Source organism: Tauraco erythrolophus, chromosome 8 (genome assembly GCF_009769465.1).
Source record: "Tauraco erythrolophus isolate bTauEry1 chromosome 8, bTauEry1.pri, whole genome shotgun sequence".
In the NCBI taxonomy this organism is placed as follows: Eukaryota; Metazoa; Chordata; class Aves; order Musophagiformes; family Musophagidae; genus Tauraco; species Tauraco erythrolophus.
Window position 1 is genome coordinate 32,082,457 of NC_141472.1, and position 15,148 is coordinate 32,097,604.

The following is a 15,148-nucleotide window of genomic DNA, read 5'->3' on the forward strand; positions in this document are numbered from 1 at the left end:
TGCCCTGTGTCAAAGAGCACAAGTGTTAGGCTTGGTGGTTCTACAGAGCCAGTGATGGGTCTTGGTCCACACTTTCAGCCTTGTTCAAATGCTGAGGCAGAGCAAGCAGGGTTCAAAACTGTTATTGAAACTTATGGGGTTGTACATTTGATCTTGCAAGGAGGTTTTCCCTTCCAACCATCTAGCTCCCATTTTGTGAGCTTCCCTCTCCTCTCTTGCTCAAGAGAACAAAATTGAACGCAGGACAAGTCAGACTTTGCCTTACAAAACCACAAGTGTTGCTGTCTTCAGCAATACCTGGGAACTGGTAGAATATTCACAGGACCTGGTGGACTGCTGGTACAGTTAAAAGGGAGCTCTTCCATGGGATGGGACAGTCGTTTTGATGAGCAAGCAAGACACCTTGTGAGAGTCTTTGCACTGGCCTGGGTATTAAGACAGGCTTTTACCCTGGAGATGAAAGCTGGTTAGAGAACATCATCATCTGCTTCATCTCACCTGGCAGCTGCTTGATCCATGAATAAAGTTTGCATCCGTAGGTAGACATTGCCAGTGGTTTCCCCAGGTCCAAACCCAGTCTTTTCCTTTACAATGTGGATATTGTGTGGCATACGTGCTCTGCTCATTCCCTCTTCCAAAAACCCTCTGCCTGTCTCTCACCTGGTCTCAGAGTAAGCACTCAGGTGGGAACGTTTGCATGCAAGCAGGCTTTAGAAATGCTAAAAAGACAGTTTGGCCAATTATTCACCCTAAAGGGAAGGGAAGAAAATCTCTAAAGACTTCTCTTTAAAATACAAACAATCAACCCCCCTCTTTTAATCAGTATTCTTTGTAGCAGTTGTAGTAATGTCTGGTTTAAATGTTAGGGGAGGAATTGTATTTGAAAAAAATGGTCACAGAAAAATGTTTTTTCCTGCACTTGTTTGTGTAATATTCTCCTAATTTCTTGTAAATAGACACGACATCATCTAAAGATATTTCCTACGAAATGTAATTACTTAGAATGGGGACCTGTAATGCAGATATTAAAAATCAATGACTGCTTTGTGTTTTCTTTAAATGATGCTGTTTAGCATTGTTTGTATTGTGTAATGCCTGCATTGCTCTGCATTGTCATAATATGCTCTGGTTTTCATCCTGCCACAGAGCAAGAGAAGTTTTCTGTCACTTGCTGACTTCTTATTGTATCTCCAAAAGATTTTATAAAAAGTGAATTTGGAGTCGTGTATGAACTATAACTGCTAGTGTAGAAAAAAAAAATAAAGCAAGGCAATAGTGACACAGTGCCATCTTAGCGACTATATCATCTGTCTAAAACACCTCTTGTCAGCTATTCACAGCTCTTAAAAACTCTTGATCTGGAATCGGTGTACGTTTTAAGCAAGCTTGAATTTTCTTTTAAGAAATTTTAATTTTAATGTGTATTATTTGCATTTTTCAGCAAATTTCAAAGACAATTTTATGTACACATTGAACATTAAAATAGTTTTCTCCATTGAATTACCAATGCAGCTGCTGATCTGTTTCTCTGTGCCAAAGCCATTGTTAGTTTGCTTTATACTGAACTTCATTATGTGAATTTATGTACAATGGGATACTCTGACCCAAAATAATTGTGTAAGGCATTGTAATGCCAGTTTCAGTATCTTGCCACTTTGTATTGCTGGTGGTATCTCTGGTTACAAATACCAGCATTTTCCAAAAATTGGTATGCAACACTAGTTTCTTGCAGCTCAGATGGAATGTTTTCAGCATAGCATATCAAGAATATTCTAATATTTATGAGCACATTCAGCAGAATTTTGCTTTACAAAATCTTTTATAGTGCTACATGGCAGATAGTCTGAATATGGTGGCAACTCCATGAGTTGATGACTATATTTAGGTTAAGCAGTCTACATGTTATTTTCAGGTTCAACAAATTGAACATTATAAGCACATCTGTCTCCCTGTCTTCATCTGCAAAGCACAGTATTGAAAAAGAGAGATGTTAATTATTTAATACTGATTGGTTTATTCTTTGAGTTTAATTTCTTTACTATAAACAAGATGTGCTTTGTAAGTATAAGGCAGGGGCACCCAGAGAATAAAACAGTGGCCTGAAAATGTAGAAACTGAGATTCTTTTTCCAGCTTCAGCATTAACCCGCTTCTGCCTGTGGGAAAATCATTACCCCTGCTCCGCTTGTGCTTTTCCCACTCATAAGATGGAAATAATGACCTTTGTCTTCTTGAAGGCCTCCATAAATCCACAGATAGAAGAGTGCTTAAAGAAAAACTAGTTTAAGGGTTTTAATTAAACACAGTTTTAAAACCCAGTATTAAATAGTGTACAATGCTTGAAATTTGGAAGGAGCATTTCAGGAATGAATATCTAGAAATCTGGCAACTTTAAATATTTGTTGATAGCAAGTCTCAAATATTGCATGATTTCCAGCCCCTCCCTTTTTTTTTTGAGGGTCACTCAGTAATTTCTTCACTTTTTAGTTCTCCAGAGTGAATGCTCTCCTTTCAAAGTGAGTTCCACTTGCTTTTCTCTTGGGAACTATGTGGAACAAATGCAATCTGATCATATTTTTGATTACTTTCATAACTGTATCATGAGATAAGAATTTGATCAGTGCATGCTGGAATGGAAATCCAGGCAATGAAACACATTGATGTTAAAAACACGCACTACAGGGACATCCTTCTTCTATTGTGTTTTTTGTTCCTGTAAGAGAATTACAGTAAAAATTACTGTCTTATCTTGAAGGAGTCACATTTCTCATGGAAAAATTAAAGGGAACTTCTTCCATGACTATTCTTACCATGGCCAGTAGCAAAAAATAAATTATATTATTTATAATATAGTTTTATTCCACTTTAACAGACTTTAGAGTTTGACAGGAGCTAACTTTGAATTGTTCAAAGCATTTGTGGAGATACTGAAGTACTAAAGTCAACAAAGCATACATCCACGTGAGACATTATCCTTTTATTTTGGCATTTGAGATGCTGCTTTAATGGTCAATAACAAAATGCCCTAGATTCCTGGAGGTTTCACTTTAAATTGTATGCTGCACCCAAGAGAACATGTTCAGTTGTATTTACTTTCCTGTTTATCCATATGAAATTTGTGAGAGTCTTGACTCGGTTTGTCTGAGAAGAGAACTGTTACACAATGTACAGAGTTCAAGAGTTTCTGGCAAAGGACTTTGGAAAGAAGATACTGTACCACCTGCTTACACTTGATACTGCTCTAGAGTATCTGCATTTCTTTTGTAAATTTATCTGCAAAATACTTTTTTTTTTTTTTAGAGAAATGGTAATATTTCATAGTCTTTGTTAAAAATAAGCTAAGATGTACATGCCAATGGGTTGACAAGAACTATTTACATCAGTGGAGGTCCTTCCATTAATTTTGTTTGGGTTTGGATTAGGCTCTGTAGTTATAAATTCAGAGATGACGTAATTTAAAGAGTAAATTGCTAAACATGTTGCAGAACATCCTGGGAAGTTCTGGGAACTTGCTTGGATGTCAGAGACACTTGAGACTCCTTCTGCTGTGTTGCAAACTCATCTGGGGACACCAAGTACACATCGTCATTTAAATCACCTGCCTGTTCAAATTCCTATTTTTCTTTTAAATTGGTATAAAGCTTTTGCCACAGCTTGTGACTGGGAGAAAAGAAAGTCTGTTTCTTGGATGCAGATGTGTATTTTCCATCCTGTAGCTGAAGACCTGCAGGGAGGATACAAAGACAGGAAGGAACCTTCCTTCTTACCACTTTTTCTCCTTTTTGTGCTAAGGCACTGTGTCACCATTAGTCCCGAGTCGGTACCCTGCTTCATCTAACTGGTAACATCCCTAGTGCTGTTATCAAGGCAAATTTCATTCCTTGCGTCCCTCCTGGCCAGGAGGAGAATGAGCACTGAGAGAATAGCATGGGTTGCCTCACACCCAAGCATGAATGTTATGTGATGAAGCCTGTCCTGAGCCTCCTGCCACGGCAGCTCCAGGCCAATTCTCCAAAGCAACTGTGCTTTGCATGGGTGTTTTGCTTTTCCTGCTCTTTTTGCAGTGGCCAACCTGTGAAATAGCTCCTGATTCATACAAGCATCTTTAAAACGTGCCATTGATCAAAGTGGTTTTTTAAAGAGACCCAGCCCAGTTCCATTATTTATTGATGTCCACAGCTACCACTGTCTCGAGTACACAGCTTTGTGCATGGCTTCATAGGCAGTTAATCCCTTTTCCTAAGAAAAAGTGATCTTTTTTTTTGTACTAATAGCATGACATGCTTCCTCAGCGTATGCCTATCAAAGCTAGTCGTTTGTCCTTGTTGGGCTTTAGGACGTAGTGTTAGCTTCTTGGTAAATCATCTCTTTTTCTTTTCTTTCTTGTCAGCGCTTTCATATCCTTCTATTCATTTACAGTGACTACCATCAAGATTGTCTTAATTGAAAAAACAATCGCTGTAACTTTAGCAGCTGTTCTTCTACAGTATAAAATCATGGTAATTGTGTTGGTTCAGTGCAAGGTCGCTGTAATGGAAAGTAAATGGTCTCTGTTAATAGGTGGTATTCTCCCTGCTGCAGTATCTTTTTGCCCATGAGCTGGAATATAAGGTGTGCTACTTAGTGTATGAAATAAAAGGCAAAAACCACTTTTGAACTCTTATTTGACTTTTTTGTATAACTTATTTTTCTGAAACTGTGTATCTTTGACTTTCTGTCTAGTTGACCGATTGAATTTGTGACTTAGTCGCCAAGTTAATGAAATAAGCTTATTTGTATAGCGCTCAGGAAGACCTTGGGTGATTTACAGAAACATGAAATAAATATTTTCCCATCACTACAGTACGTACCCACTGAGGGAGAGTTCTGTAGGCTTTCAGATGCATACATCTCCCTCACTTTCAGAGACGCTTTTTGAGATTTATCAGTTAAAGCTGTCATTTCCATTAGATCTTAGAATTTAAATTGGCATCTACCAGATGCTATGTTCTTCCTATCCTTTTGCCTTCACGTTTCCTCTTATTAGTTTTCAAATATGTCTGTGCATATACATACGCTTTGTTGTGTAAGTACTATGTGTGATCTCAGCAGAGGTTTTGTCATTGGTATGCAGCTGGTGATTTTTGGCATGCACACAAGGCAGGTAATAACTTGGGGAAAACAAAAGGCAGTGCTAAAGCTGCCTTACTCATGGTAGTATGGAAGCGTGAGTTGTATGCCAGGGGGTGTATTTGGTAAATGTGTGACTGAAGCTAGGTGTAGTGACAAGAAAACATGAGAGTGTAGTTTCTAAAGTACAGAGTTATTGGGCTTACTTGCTTAGTAAGTCTAGTCTTCTTAATACATTCTAGTAAGTGATGAGCAATGATGTAATTCAACTAGCATATTTTAAACTATCAAATTTATTTTGAAGACCTCTGTTTGTTTTATGGAAACTTTTGGGAACTAGATGATCTTTGAGGTCCCTTCCAACCCTAACCATTCTATAATTCTACTGTATTGACTAAAATTTAAAGTCTTGGTCTTTTAAATGGCCACTGATCTTAGATGCATATTTTTTGCCTTCACCTCAAGTGAATTGAAGTTTCTGGAAATTATATGTCTAGAGATTGTCTCTGTTCAAAGGCACATGATTCCTCCTTTCCTGGCTGTTGCTGTTTATGGAAGAGGTTTTGTTCTCCCTGTAGAGGTATTGCTTCTGGTGCTCTTTATATGCAGCTCCACTTTTTATGGTGCTATTGTGGCTTTCAGCAGCTTCATGACTATTTCCACTGTTTGAGTTTCTAACACAAAATTACTGCTGGCTACCACCATCTTTTCTTTGGGAAAAGTTCTGGAAATTTTCTCTAGAAGTTACAAGTAGTTATCTGTAGATATCTTTACTTGAGTGTAATGAGGGGCAGATGTTCATTTCTCTCAAGATTCTTTTACATTTACGTGTTGGTTTCTCAAGCCAACACAAAAATTTCAAATAGCTGAGTATGTTCAGATTTGCTGGCTACACCTGACCGCAGTTGGAGACAGTTAGAGCAATATGCAGTGGTGTTTGAGGTAAATAGGAGTTCAGAGAAAGGTTCGTGAAATTTTAAATACTGATGAGGACTTGCAGCAAAAATCTACGGATCTTGTAACTAGGGAATCAGTTCTTCAGTGTTAACTAGAAGAGCCCATTAGGAAGAGCATCCTAGTCCTGCTTTGGGTTTTTCCCTTCCTCTTTGAAAACACTTGAACTTATCGTGCATCGATTTCTTTGACTCTTATTCTGCAGTTTATAATAAGCGAATTTGAGGGTTGGAGAAGTTACTGTGGTTTATTTGTTCTTTTTTTCTTTCTTTCTTTTTTTTTTTTCCTTAACAGTTCAGAACATTCTGGTATATTAAAAAAAAATGTGGGAGCTAGCTCTCCCTCCTGAAGTTGTGCCATCTGTGTCATCTTTCTGGCTGGGACTTCTGTCCTCTTTTCCTGTCCAGGCAAATCCTCTGTAGAGAAAGAAATATGTCTTTGTGCCTTGGAAGCAAACCACATCAAACAGAGGATCTGATAGATAGCGCTTTCTGCTTCTTAGTGCCTTTATCTCTTTTCCATGATTCTTCATATTTTAAGAAACAGTGGGTTTTTTTAATTTTTTTTTTTTAAGCTGGAAATTTCCTGCTTCTAACAGTTTCTCAATTGAAAGCTCGAGTAATGCTTAACAGAAGATGAAGCAGAGCTGTTTCAGTTCTTCCCTTTCCAAGATGGAAGAACATAAATTAAATTGAAAATACAGTCTCTTCTTTATATAAACATGTATATCTATAAGAAAAAAAAAAACTATCTAAGAATTTTGTACCATGCTGCAATGAAAAGATGCTGTAAATAATTTCCCTATGACTTGGTAACACTTTTGTATCGAAAAATTTTGCTTTATGTTTTCTTATCATTTTGGTGGAAACTTCAGAAATTATTCCAGACGTTTCTATTTTTTCCAAGCCTTCTAGTCGTTGCCTTATACTTTTTACTTGATCAGTGACTTCAGACTGTTGAGGCTGCAGGTCAGGAAATCTTCCCTTCCTGAGACAGCACTTAGCAACAACTTATTTACATTTCTAAATGGATAGTAAATTCTTCTGAAGTTTTCTTTTTTTCAGAAATAGATGTAACACGTTTATTAATGGATAATATAGACATATTAAGCATCTCTATTAAGATGCTAAGCTCTGTAAAGTATTTGACAGTGTCAGAAATTGTAGAACAAAATATCTGAGGCTACTGAAGAAATGTCTATGTTATTCTGTTGATTCATCCAAGAAAAATAATTTGTTGTACAGTGGTGAATTATCTGCATTATCAAATACGTCCCGTTCCTGCCAGGTGCTGAGTGCCCTTCATTTCCTTTTGAAGCCAAAAGGGATTCAACATCTTGCAGCTCAGGCTGTGATGAATACTAATGTCTTGATATCTGGTAGATCATTAGTATTTATGTGTAAAATGGAAGTAAAATTAGTTTTGACCTTTAGAGCTAAGTCAAAAGGTTAATCCATGTCCATTTCCAATTTGGTGCATTAATTGCTCCCTGTCCTAATTGTGTATAGGACAATAGTTTCTGTTCATTTCAGAGGTAAATCAAACTGTAAGTGATGCTTTGCATTCATAATTTTGTTCTGTTCGTTTTACTTACAAGTAAATTCTAAATCACTGAACGTGTCTTCATAGGTTCTGTTTTAAAAAATATAAATAAAACAGTATTTCTAATTTTTTTTCAAAATTAATGCATGCATTCCACCTGAAACTAGTGGGATGTGATATGCTTTGTAATACATACAGGATAAAAATAAGTTTATGCATTTTTCAGTTATTCAAGTATTAGTATTCTTGGCAGCTCTGAATAGGGAGGAAAAAATGCCAGTGTGAAATTAATAACTGTTTTTGTTTCTTTTGTAGCTACACTGTACACATCCTGCATTTTGTTGGGTATATTCCTCAACAGCAGCGTACCAATATTCTTTGAGCTCTTTGTAGAGACAGTCTACCCTGTTCCAGAAGGAATTACCTGCGGAGTTGTCACCTTTTTGAGTAATGTGTTTATGGGAGTGCTTTTGTTTTTCCTCACGTTTTACCATACAGGTAAGAAATATAAGCTACTTGGAAAATATAGTTCTCCATGAAGACATACCCTTATCAGTAAAGGGAGGATTTGCACGTACAATTTCTGTTAATAATGGGATGTTTGAAGAACTTTAATTGTTCTTTTCTGTAAGCATGCTAACAAAAACGCAGTGCTTTAGTGCAGGATGTATATAGTCGTACTCTACTTAGAATGTGCTGTAGCCAGAAGCCATCCAGATAGACACTGTCGTCATATTTTTATGAAGGTCTGGGTAATGTGACCATTAATAACGTTTGTATCTATGGGTCGTCAAAACCACAATAAAGCTACAATAAAGCTAATCCAGTCTCATGCTTCAAGGCATAACTGTATTGCCCAGGAGGGGCAGAGCAGAAACGCCCCATTTATGGTCAGCTCCGTTTGGTGGGCTGGACATACCATTGTAGGGGAGAGCATCTCTTGGCCACTGTGCAAAGACAATTAGATAATCTAGCGGCCTAATGAGGCAGAACAGTGTTTTGCTTGATATTTTCATCAACTTCTTCAGACTTTCTCGTCTCTCAAGTATTATTTGCTTCCTCATAATTCATAATCATAACTTTCTACTTGCTATTTACTAGACTATATGTTATTCCTCTAAGTTGTAAAATAAAAACCCATCTTGCTTTAAAGAGGAAATGGTCTTGGTTTATAACGAAGAGGAGACTGACAAATTTCAGAATGAATTGTGCTTGAAATTACAAAGGTCAGAGCCTGGGGCAAATTTTCAGCATGGTTTGTGTGTCTTTCTGCCAGGGAAATCTCAAGCAGGTTAACAACCCCATTCCAAATTGTGGTTTGTGAACTGAGAGAAATTATTTTTATGGGGGTTTTTATATAGATGTTGAACTGCGTCATTGTACAATCTGAATTCCATTCCTGCTAGCCTTGGGTGGCCTGATATCTAGCCTTTCCATTTTAACGAATGCTTTTATGATTAATATTAATTGATGTGAACTATGTTCACATGTACTATTATTTCCAACATTTACATGTGAGCCGAAAAGATTACACAGAATGTTGTGATAATTTTTTCAGCATTTTTCAGAGTAACAATCCAGTGTTTGGAATTACTTAATAATTGAGGCTGGAGATACAGTGTCTCACTTCTGTCTGAAGAATTACGATAAAGTGAACTCATTCCCTCATGAACAGGATATGCGGGGCCTCTTTTTCTCTCTAGTATTTCTTTTTGTAGCAGGTATCAGTAAATGCAGGTAAGGATAAACCTTAAATTAGTGTATCCACACACTTGGAATATTTTTTCCTATTTCTTCAAAGGGAAAAAAAAGAAATAATTTGTACTTAGGACAATCCATTCTCCATGGTGGAGTTTTACAAATGATCGAAAGTACAAGAGTGCATAGGGTCCCTGAGGAATCAATGCCAGTGGGTGCTATCGGCTCCTTTATTAAAAAAATCCTTTGGAGGGTAGATAACGATATTAAACATTAGTCTTTCATTTCATTCAAATACATCTTCTAATGGCATTTAAGAAACTTAAAGATAAACCAGAACTCAGTCAAATTTGTCTTGTTCCCTCGGTCTTGCTTTTTAGGCCAAATAATCTTTAGTAGTTTTAATTCAGATTTCTCCATATTTTTTTCTCCTGGTACTTTGATATTGCAAAGGCTGTGAAAGAGCCAAACCCTGGAAACTTTCCAGTGCACTGAAGATTTTGGACCAGCTAGCACAGTGGAGATGTAAACCTTTTCTAAAGCTCAGCCTCCCTGCTAGAGCTGTGCCCTGAGACCCAAAGCTGCAGCCTCTGAACGAGGTTTCCTTCGCCTTTTCTGCAGGGACTTCCAAGGGTAAAACAAACGGAAATCGGCCTTTAGCTTCATGCGATCGATGTGCTAACGGGCATCGCCGGTGCTGCCGCACGGTCTGGGTTACAAAAGACATGAAGGATTCTCAAGTTAAATTTGATCTTTTAGGATATTTGGGTTAAAGCCTGTTTAATCCCATTAAGCAAGAGTATTATAAGGAAAAGAATAGCAAAGCATTTGCCTGTTGACTTCTGGCATTGCATGACAAGGTCTTCTCCAAGCCTAGGAAAATTTTAGTAAGATTTGAATAAGATTACTGCCTAAACAAGTCTGTATGGGTTTTTGGCAGATGAGGGAGGGTGTTGCTGAAGGTTACTGATTTTGGAAGGTTGATTGTTTTTTTTTAGGCTTTCTGACTTTTGTCATTTGCATTGTGTAATATAAATTGTGCTTTTTCTTTTAGCAATATAAATTACAGATTTAAGAAAGTAGCAGTGCTGAAGTCTTGATTTTTATTAACTGAGACCTTGAGGAAGAGTTTAGATTCTGGAAAAATAAATAAATAATAATAAAGAAGACTTTAAAAAAAAACTAAATAAACCCACCATCTCCAGTAAAATTCTTGTTTCTTCAGTAAATTGACAGATTTTTAAAAAAAAGGAAATTGTGGTCCTCTTGTTAAAAAAACCCAAACCAAAACAAAATAAAAAACAACAAACTGAATAAAACTGTTAATTACTAATCAAATATTAGACAATAGAATTTCTTGAATGTGGAACACAGGCTTTTAAGTGCAATATATTAAAAGAGCTAAAAAGAGGCTTCTGAGGAGCTGTTTGTGCAACTAGTTTTAAATTGAATTGATCGTACTACTCACAAGTTTCCTCTGAGGAATTGGTTTCCCTCCTTATACCGTGTAGCAGGTTTGATTCAAAATCAAATTCTGCTTCTTCTTACACTTTTAATTTATCTTAGTTTTAAAAGAACTAATGAAATCAAAGAACTAATGAGTAGGGTCTTCAGAAGTGGTTTATTTTCCATTAGCAATGATACTGTTTTTTTTCCCCGTTCTCTCCATTGACAGGTTGAATAAGGAGGATTAACGTTAGCTAGAGGCATTGTTTTTTTATATATACATTTATTTAAATATATACTTTATATATACATAAGGCATCCATGGAACTCTCATAGACCATGTTAACCATCTATCAATCAAGAGCTGTCAGGATTTTGTTCAGAACACAGCCATTTCCTTCAAACTCACCATCAATCCAAGTTTTGGTTGCGTTAAACACGAAATATGTTTGGTAACTCTGAGGTTGGGTCTGTTTTCTGCTTTACAGAGTTTTCCTGGTTCAACTGGTGCCTGCCAGGATCATGTCTGCTAAGCCTGCTCCTCATCCTCTGCTTCCGCGAGTCCTACGACAGACTCTATCTTGACGTCGTCGTCTCTGTGTGATAACGCCAGACTGGTGAGGGGTTGGAAGAGACTGGAAATCATCTTTGCAGTCTGCACATCTGCCTGGATTTGCACGGCTGAACAGCAGAAAAACAAAGAAATTACAAGACTTAATCATGGCTTTATTGGAAAGGGTGAGGGACAGGCTGTTCTCACATTCAAGACCACCTTGATTTGCGATAAACGTGGAATTTGAGTGATGACAATGATGCCGAAATGCACAAAGAGAATATATCTGATGTACAGGTCCCGGTGTCAGAGCTGGGGCTCTCTATTTAAAAGGCTGTTGATGTAGCAGTGAGGTGTACAGTTGTGTGTGTGTGCGTGCATGTGTGCTGACTCAAGGTTGTACACACCAGGGTACCAGTAATCATCGAAGTCTTCTATCAGAACAGAAATAGTGAATAATCTTAACAAAAGGAAAAGAAAAAGATAAAAGGAAAAAAAAAATCTTTTTTTTAAAGATCTCTGTTTTAAATCGCTAGTCATTTATATAATGAATGTCCATTAAACAGTTAAGCTAAAACGATTTGGTGCTTGTACACTACATTTACATTCTAATAAAGTGATTTCTGGTATAAGACACTGGTACCAGGGTTTTTAGCCATACTAAATATCCCAAACAATCCTTGCAGTGTTGTTAGAGGTGTTGGTTATCACCCTGGAGCACAGGTAGACGATAGCTTTAGCTGGCACTGAAACCTAACTTACACCCACAGTCGCCTCTGAAATACCACCGTGGTTCTGTATCTCCCAAACACGGAGCATCTCTGGTATCTCAGAAGTTTACTGGAGGGTCACTCTTGGTAAATGTCGCTGTTCTAAAGTCCCCCACTGTTGCACCTTTTCATCCCCCATCTCCAGTACTGCCTTTTACTGCCTTTTTTACTGTGAAGACCCATTCGTGCCACTGAATACTGTGGGTGTGGATGTCCGAGTCCCACTAGTTCTCTTCTGATACTCTAAGGTGTGTGTGGTTTTTAGGATTAGTTTATAATTGAGGGTGCCTAAACAGTATCGTTTGTTAACCCAAGTCTTTCAAATCACTGTTTCCTAAAAAAAAAAAAAAAAAAAAGTCTGTCTAGTCGACCAGGTGCCCTGATGGCAAAATGACAATGAGTTTCACAATGAGAAATAACTCATGAGTTTTGGCATAATATGGGAAATACAATGCCAGCTCTTTTTATCGGTACTAATCTATGGTCGTTCTGGCCCTTACTTGAACATTAATATTAAAGACACTTTGAATAGTTTTTTAACTCAATTTTAAACCTGCTAATAGTTTCTTAATTATATTCTTAGATTTCGGTTCAGCATCATTTACAGTATTTCCACGTGTGTTCTGTGCTTTGTGTTAGGGGTGTGTGTTTGTGTGTGTGCGCGTGTGTATTTATATCTATGTATACACAAATTAAACTTATATATATATCTTTTATATATAAGTTATATAAGGGTATGTGTTTACATAGGTTTGGTTTAAGTAATCCTGTCGCTGGATGGTGGTATGCCACTGTTTGTAACTAAACCAGTCACTGCCGTGGATGGGAACGCATACGTACGCTGTCTGCGACGTGATTTTTTTTCAGGGGCTGAAGGATTTCCTACGGTAGCGATTCCAGGGTGTGCTGCACGTGTTGGAGGAGGCTGGTGTGCAGGGTTCTGCCTCTGTAGACATCGGATGCCCTTTGCTCCTGTGCAGGGCCTTCCTCTGCCACCCTGGGCTGACACCCACACGGTAAACTCACTCCAATAAACCCTGGACTGGGCACTGCCTTTCAGACACGGGTCCGTTCGTTCTGTCCGCTCTCCTCTTGCAGCGAGAGTGCGCCACCAGTACCTTCAACTCAGGAGTGTATCTGTGCAGTAAAATAAAACAGGCTGTTTCCTGCTTTTGTTTTCAGAGCAATGGATGTATTTATTGTGGTAACAGAGATTTGACTTAGCTCATCGCCTGTATCAGCTACTAAGTAATTTTTTCCATCTTGAAGCAGGTTCTTTGTAGAAATGGAGCTAACCTACACTGGGATAACTAAATCAAACCAACCAGCGTGTTCAGAACCACTGGCATCATCCTCTTACCGTTTTTCAGATGAATCATATTAACTGTCCAACTTCTTTTTGCTATGTTTTAGTGCCTGGAATAGTTTGAGTATCCAGTAGCTGCTGCTACCTATTGTCTTCTGAAACCAAGGATCACTTGCCAGGAGTCTGATTGGAGTTGCATTGTCGTGGCAGAACTGCAAGCTCGGATGGCTTTTTGGAGCTCTGCTTCTGCAATTTGCTGCAGCTATATTAAGATTAAAATTGCACAACTCAGGCGCTGTCCCGAGTGACAGAGATTTCCAATCCTTTCACTGTCCTGTCTATTTTAAGATAGAGAAGCGCTTCAGGCAGTATTCAGACTATAACCTACTCTGCCTCTGTTCCAGAAAGCATTGAACAATTACAAATATTTGTCAGTGCTGCCAGATGCAGACTCTCCAAACAGTCAGGGGAGAAGAGTGAACATCTTGTTTTAAACCCCTAGATTGTTTTTCTGAGTCGGTGTGAATTGCTCGCTGCTCTCCTGAACTTTGATGCTTTGGTAGAAGTATCTGTGTCTGTCTTGAGCACTGTAGTGTGTGGTCTTAATTACAGCCCTCGATGCCTCTGCACCAAAATAGAGACGTTATTCGGAGCTGGGCAGCACGGCAGGGCTCTGCTGGAGACCCTCGCTGGGGATGCAGGCACCGGAGTTCCCGGTAAGTGTGATGGAAATCTGCCTGAGTGAAAACCAAGTCGCTCCCAAATGACTTGAAGTTGTGCAGGATGCTGCTGCACTCCACACACACACAGGATGTTCGGGCTTTAGGATTTTATTAGATTAGCAAGTCTGGCTCAGGACAGAGGTGGGGATTGCAAATGTGCTTGCTGAGATCTCTGAAAAATATTTTATCTTCATCGGTGCCCAGCAGCAGCATCCTTCTCGGGAGGAGCAGTCCATTTCATGCCAGTAACCCAACTGAACATGTGGGAGTGTTTTTTGGTTATGGGTTATCACTGGGTCCGCCTTTGGATTTACCAGGGGTCCAAGTTGTCAGGATAACTCCACTTCATTGGAAATTAGAATTTGAGACTGCAGGGAGAGCCGTAAGCAATGCTGATACAATTAGCAGTAGTGCAGAACAGGCTCAAAACTGTTCATATTTCTCTTATTAATTAGCGAAAGTTCTAAGTCTCTTTGTAACTTCTGAGTCAGCAACAATGGAATTTTTCATCTAAATGAGGCATTACCTTGTCCTGCTGCAGAGTAGCTGACAGCTGCTGCTTGGCCTGTGATCTGCCAGCAGAGGAAGGTGCCCTGGGAAGTCACAATATGTCCTCCTCTTCGTGGCCCCTAAGTTCACAGCCCTGAAGAACACTTTTTTCCCAGCAGTGCAGAGCCCCCTAAAACACAAATAATTTATATTGAAAACACCAGGAAGGATGCTCTGTACCGACCGCTCCCTCTTTCGTAGTTCTTCATTTTGAGATGGACTGCTCCTCAGGTTTCTGCTTGGCTCAGTAACAGCTCTCAGTTCAGCTTCCAGTTCCAGCTACCGGCTCTGCTGCTTGCGAGCTGTGGAGCTGAGCTCGTTTTCATGCTGCTAATGGGGAAGCTCAGGGTTAGTGGACATAGGCTCCGCTTACGGCACTGCTTACTGTCTCTCTTCACTGCATTAATTTCCTTTTGATTCCTTCGCCTTCCCGCGTGGCCACCCGCTCCCCTGAGCCAGAGTCCATGCAGGAGGTACGGAGAAGAGCTTCTGTGCTCTCA

At 38.8% G+C, this 15,148-nt stretch overlaps 1 protein-coding gene across 1 annotated transcript in view; it reads left to right on the top strand.

Moving 5' to 3' along the window:
• Positions 1–12,422, top strand: part of SLC49A4 (solute carrier family 49 member 4) — a 64,809-nt gene extending 52,387 nt beyond the window's left edge. The window contains exons 8-9 of the mRNA XM_086615751.1: positions 7,920–8,102; positions 11,237–12,422. Coding sequence (XP_086471877.1) covers positions 7,920–8,102; positions 11,237–11,352 — 299 coding nt within the window. The 3' untranslated portion in view covers positions 11,353–12,422. The remainder of the gene's footprint in view (positions 1–7,919; positions 8,103–11,236) is intronic.
• The last annotated feature ends 2,726 nt before the right edge of the window (positions 12,423–15,148 follow it).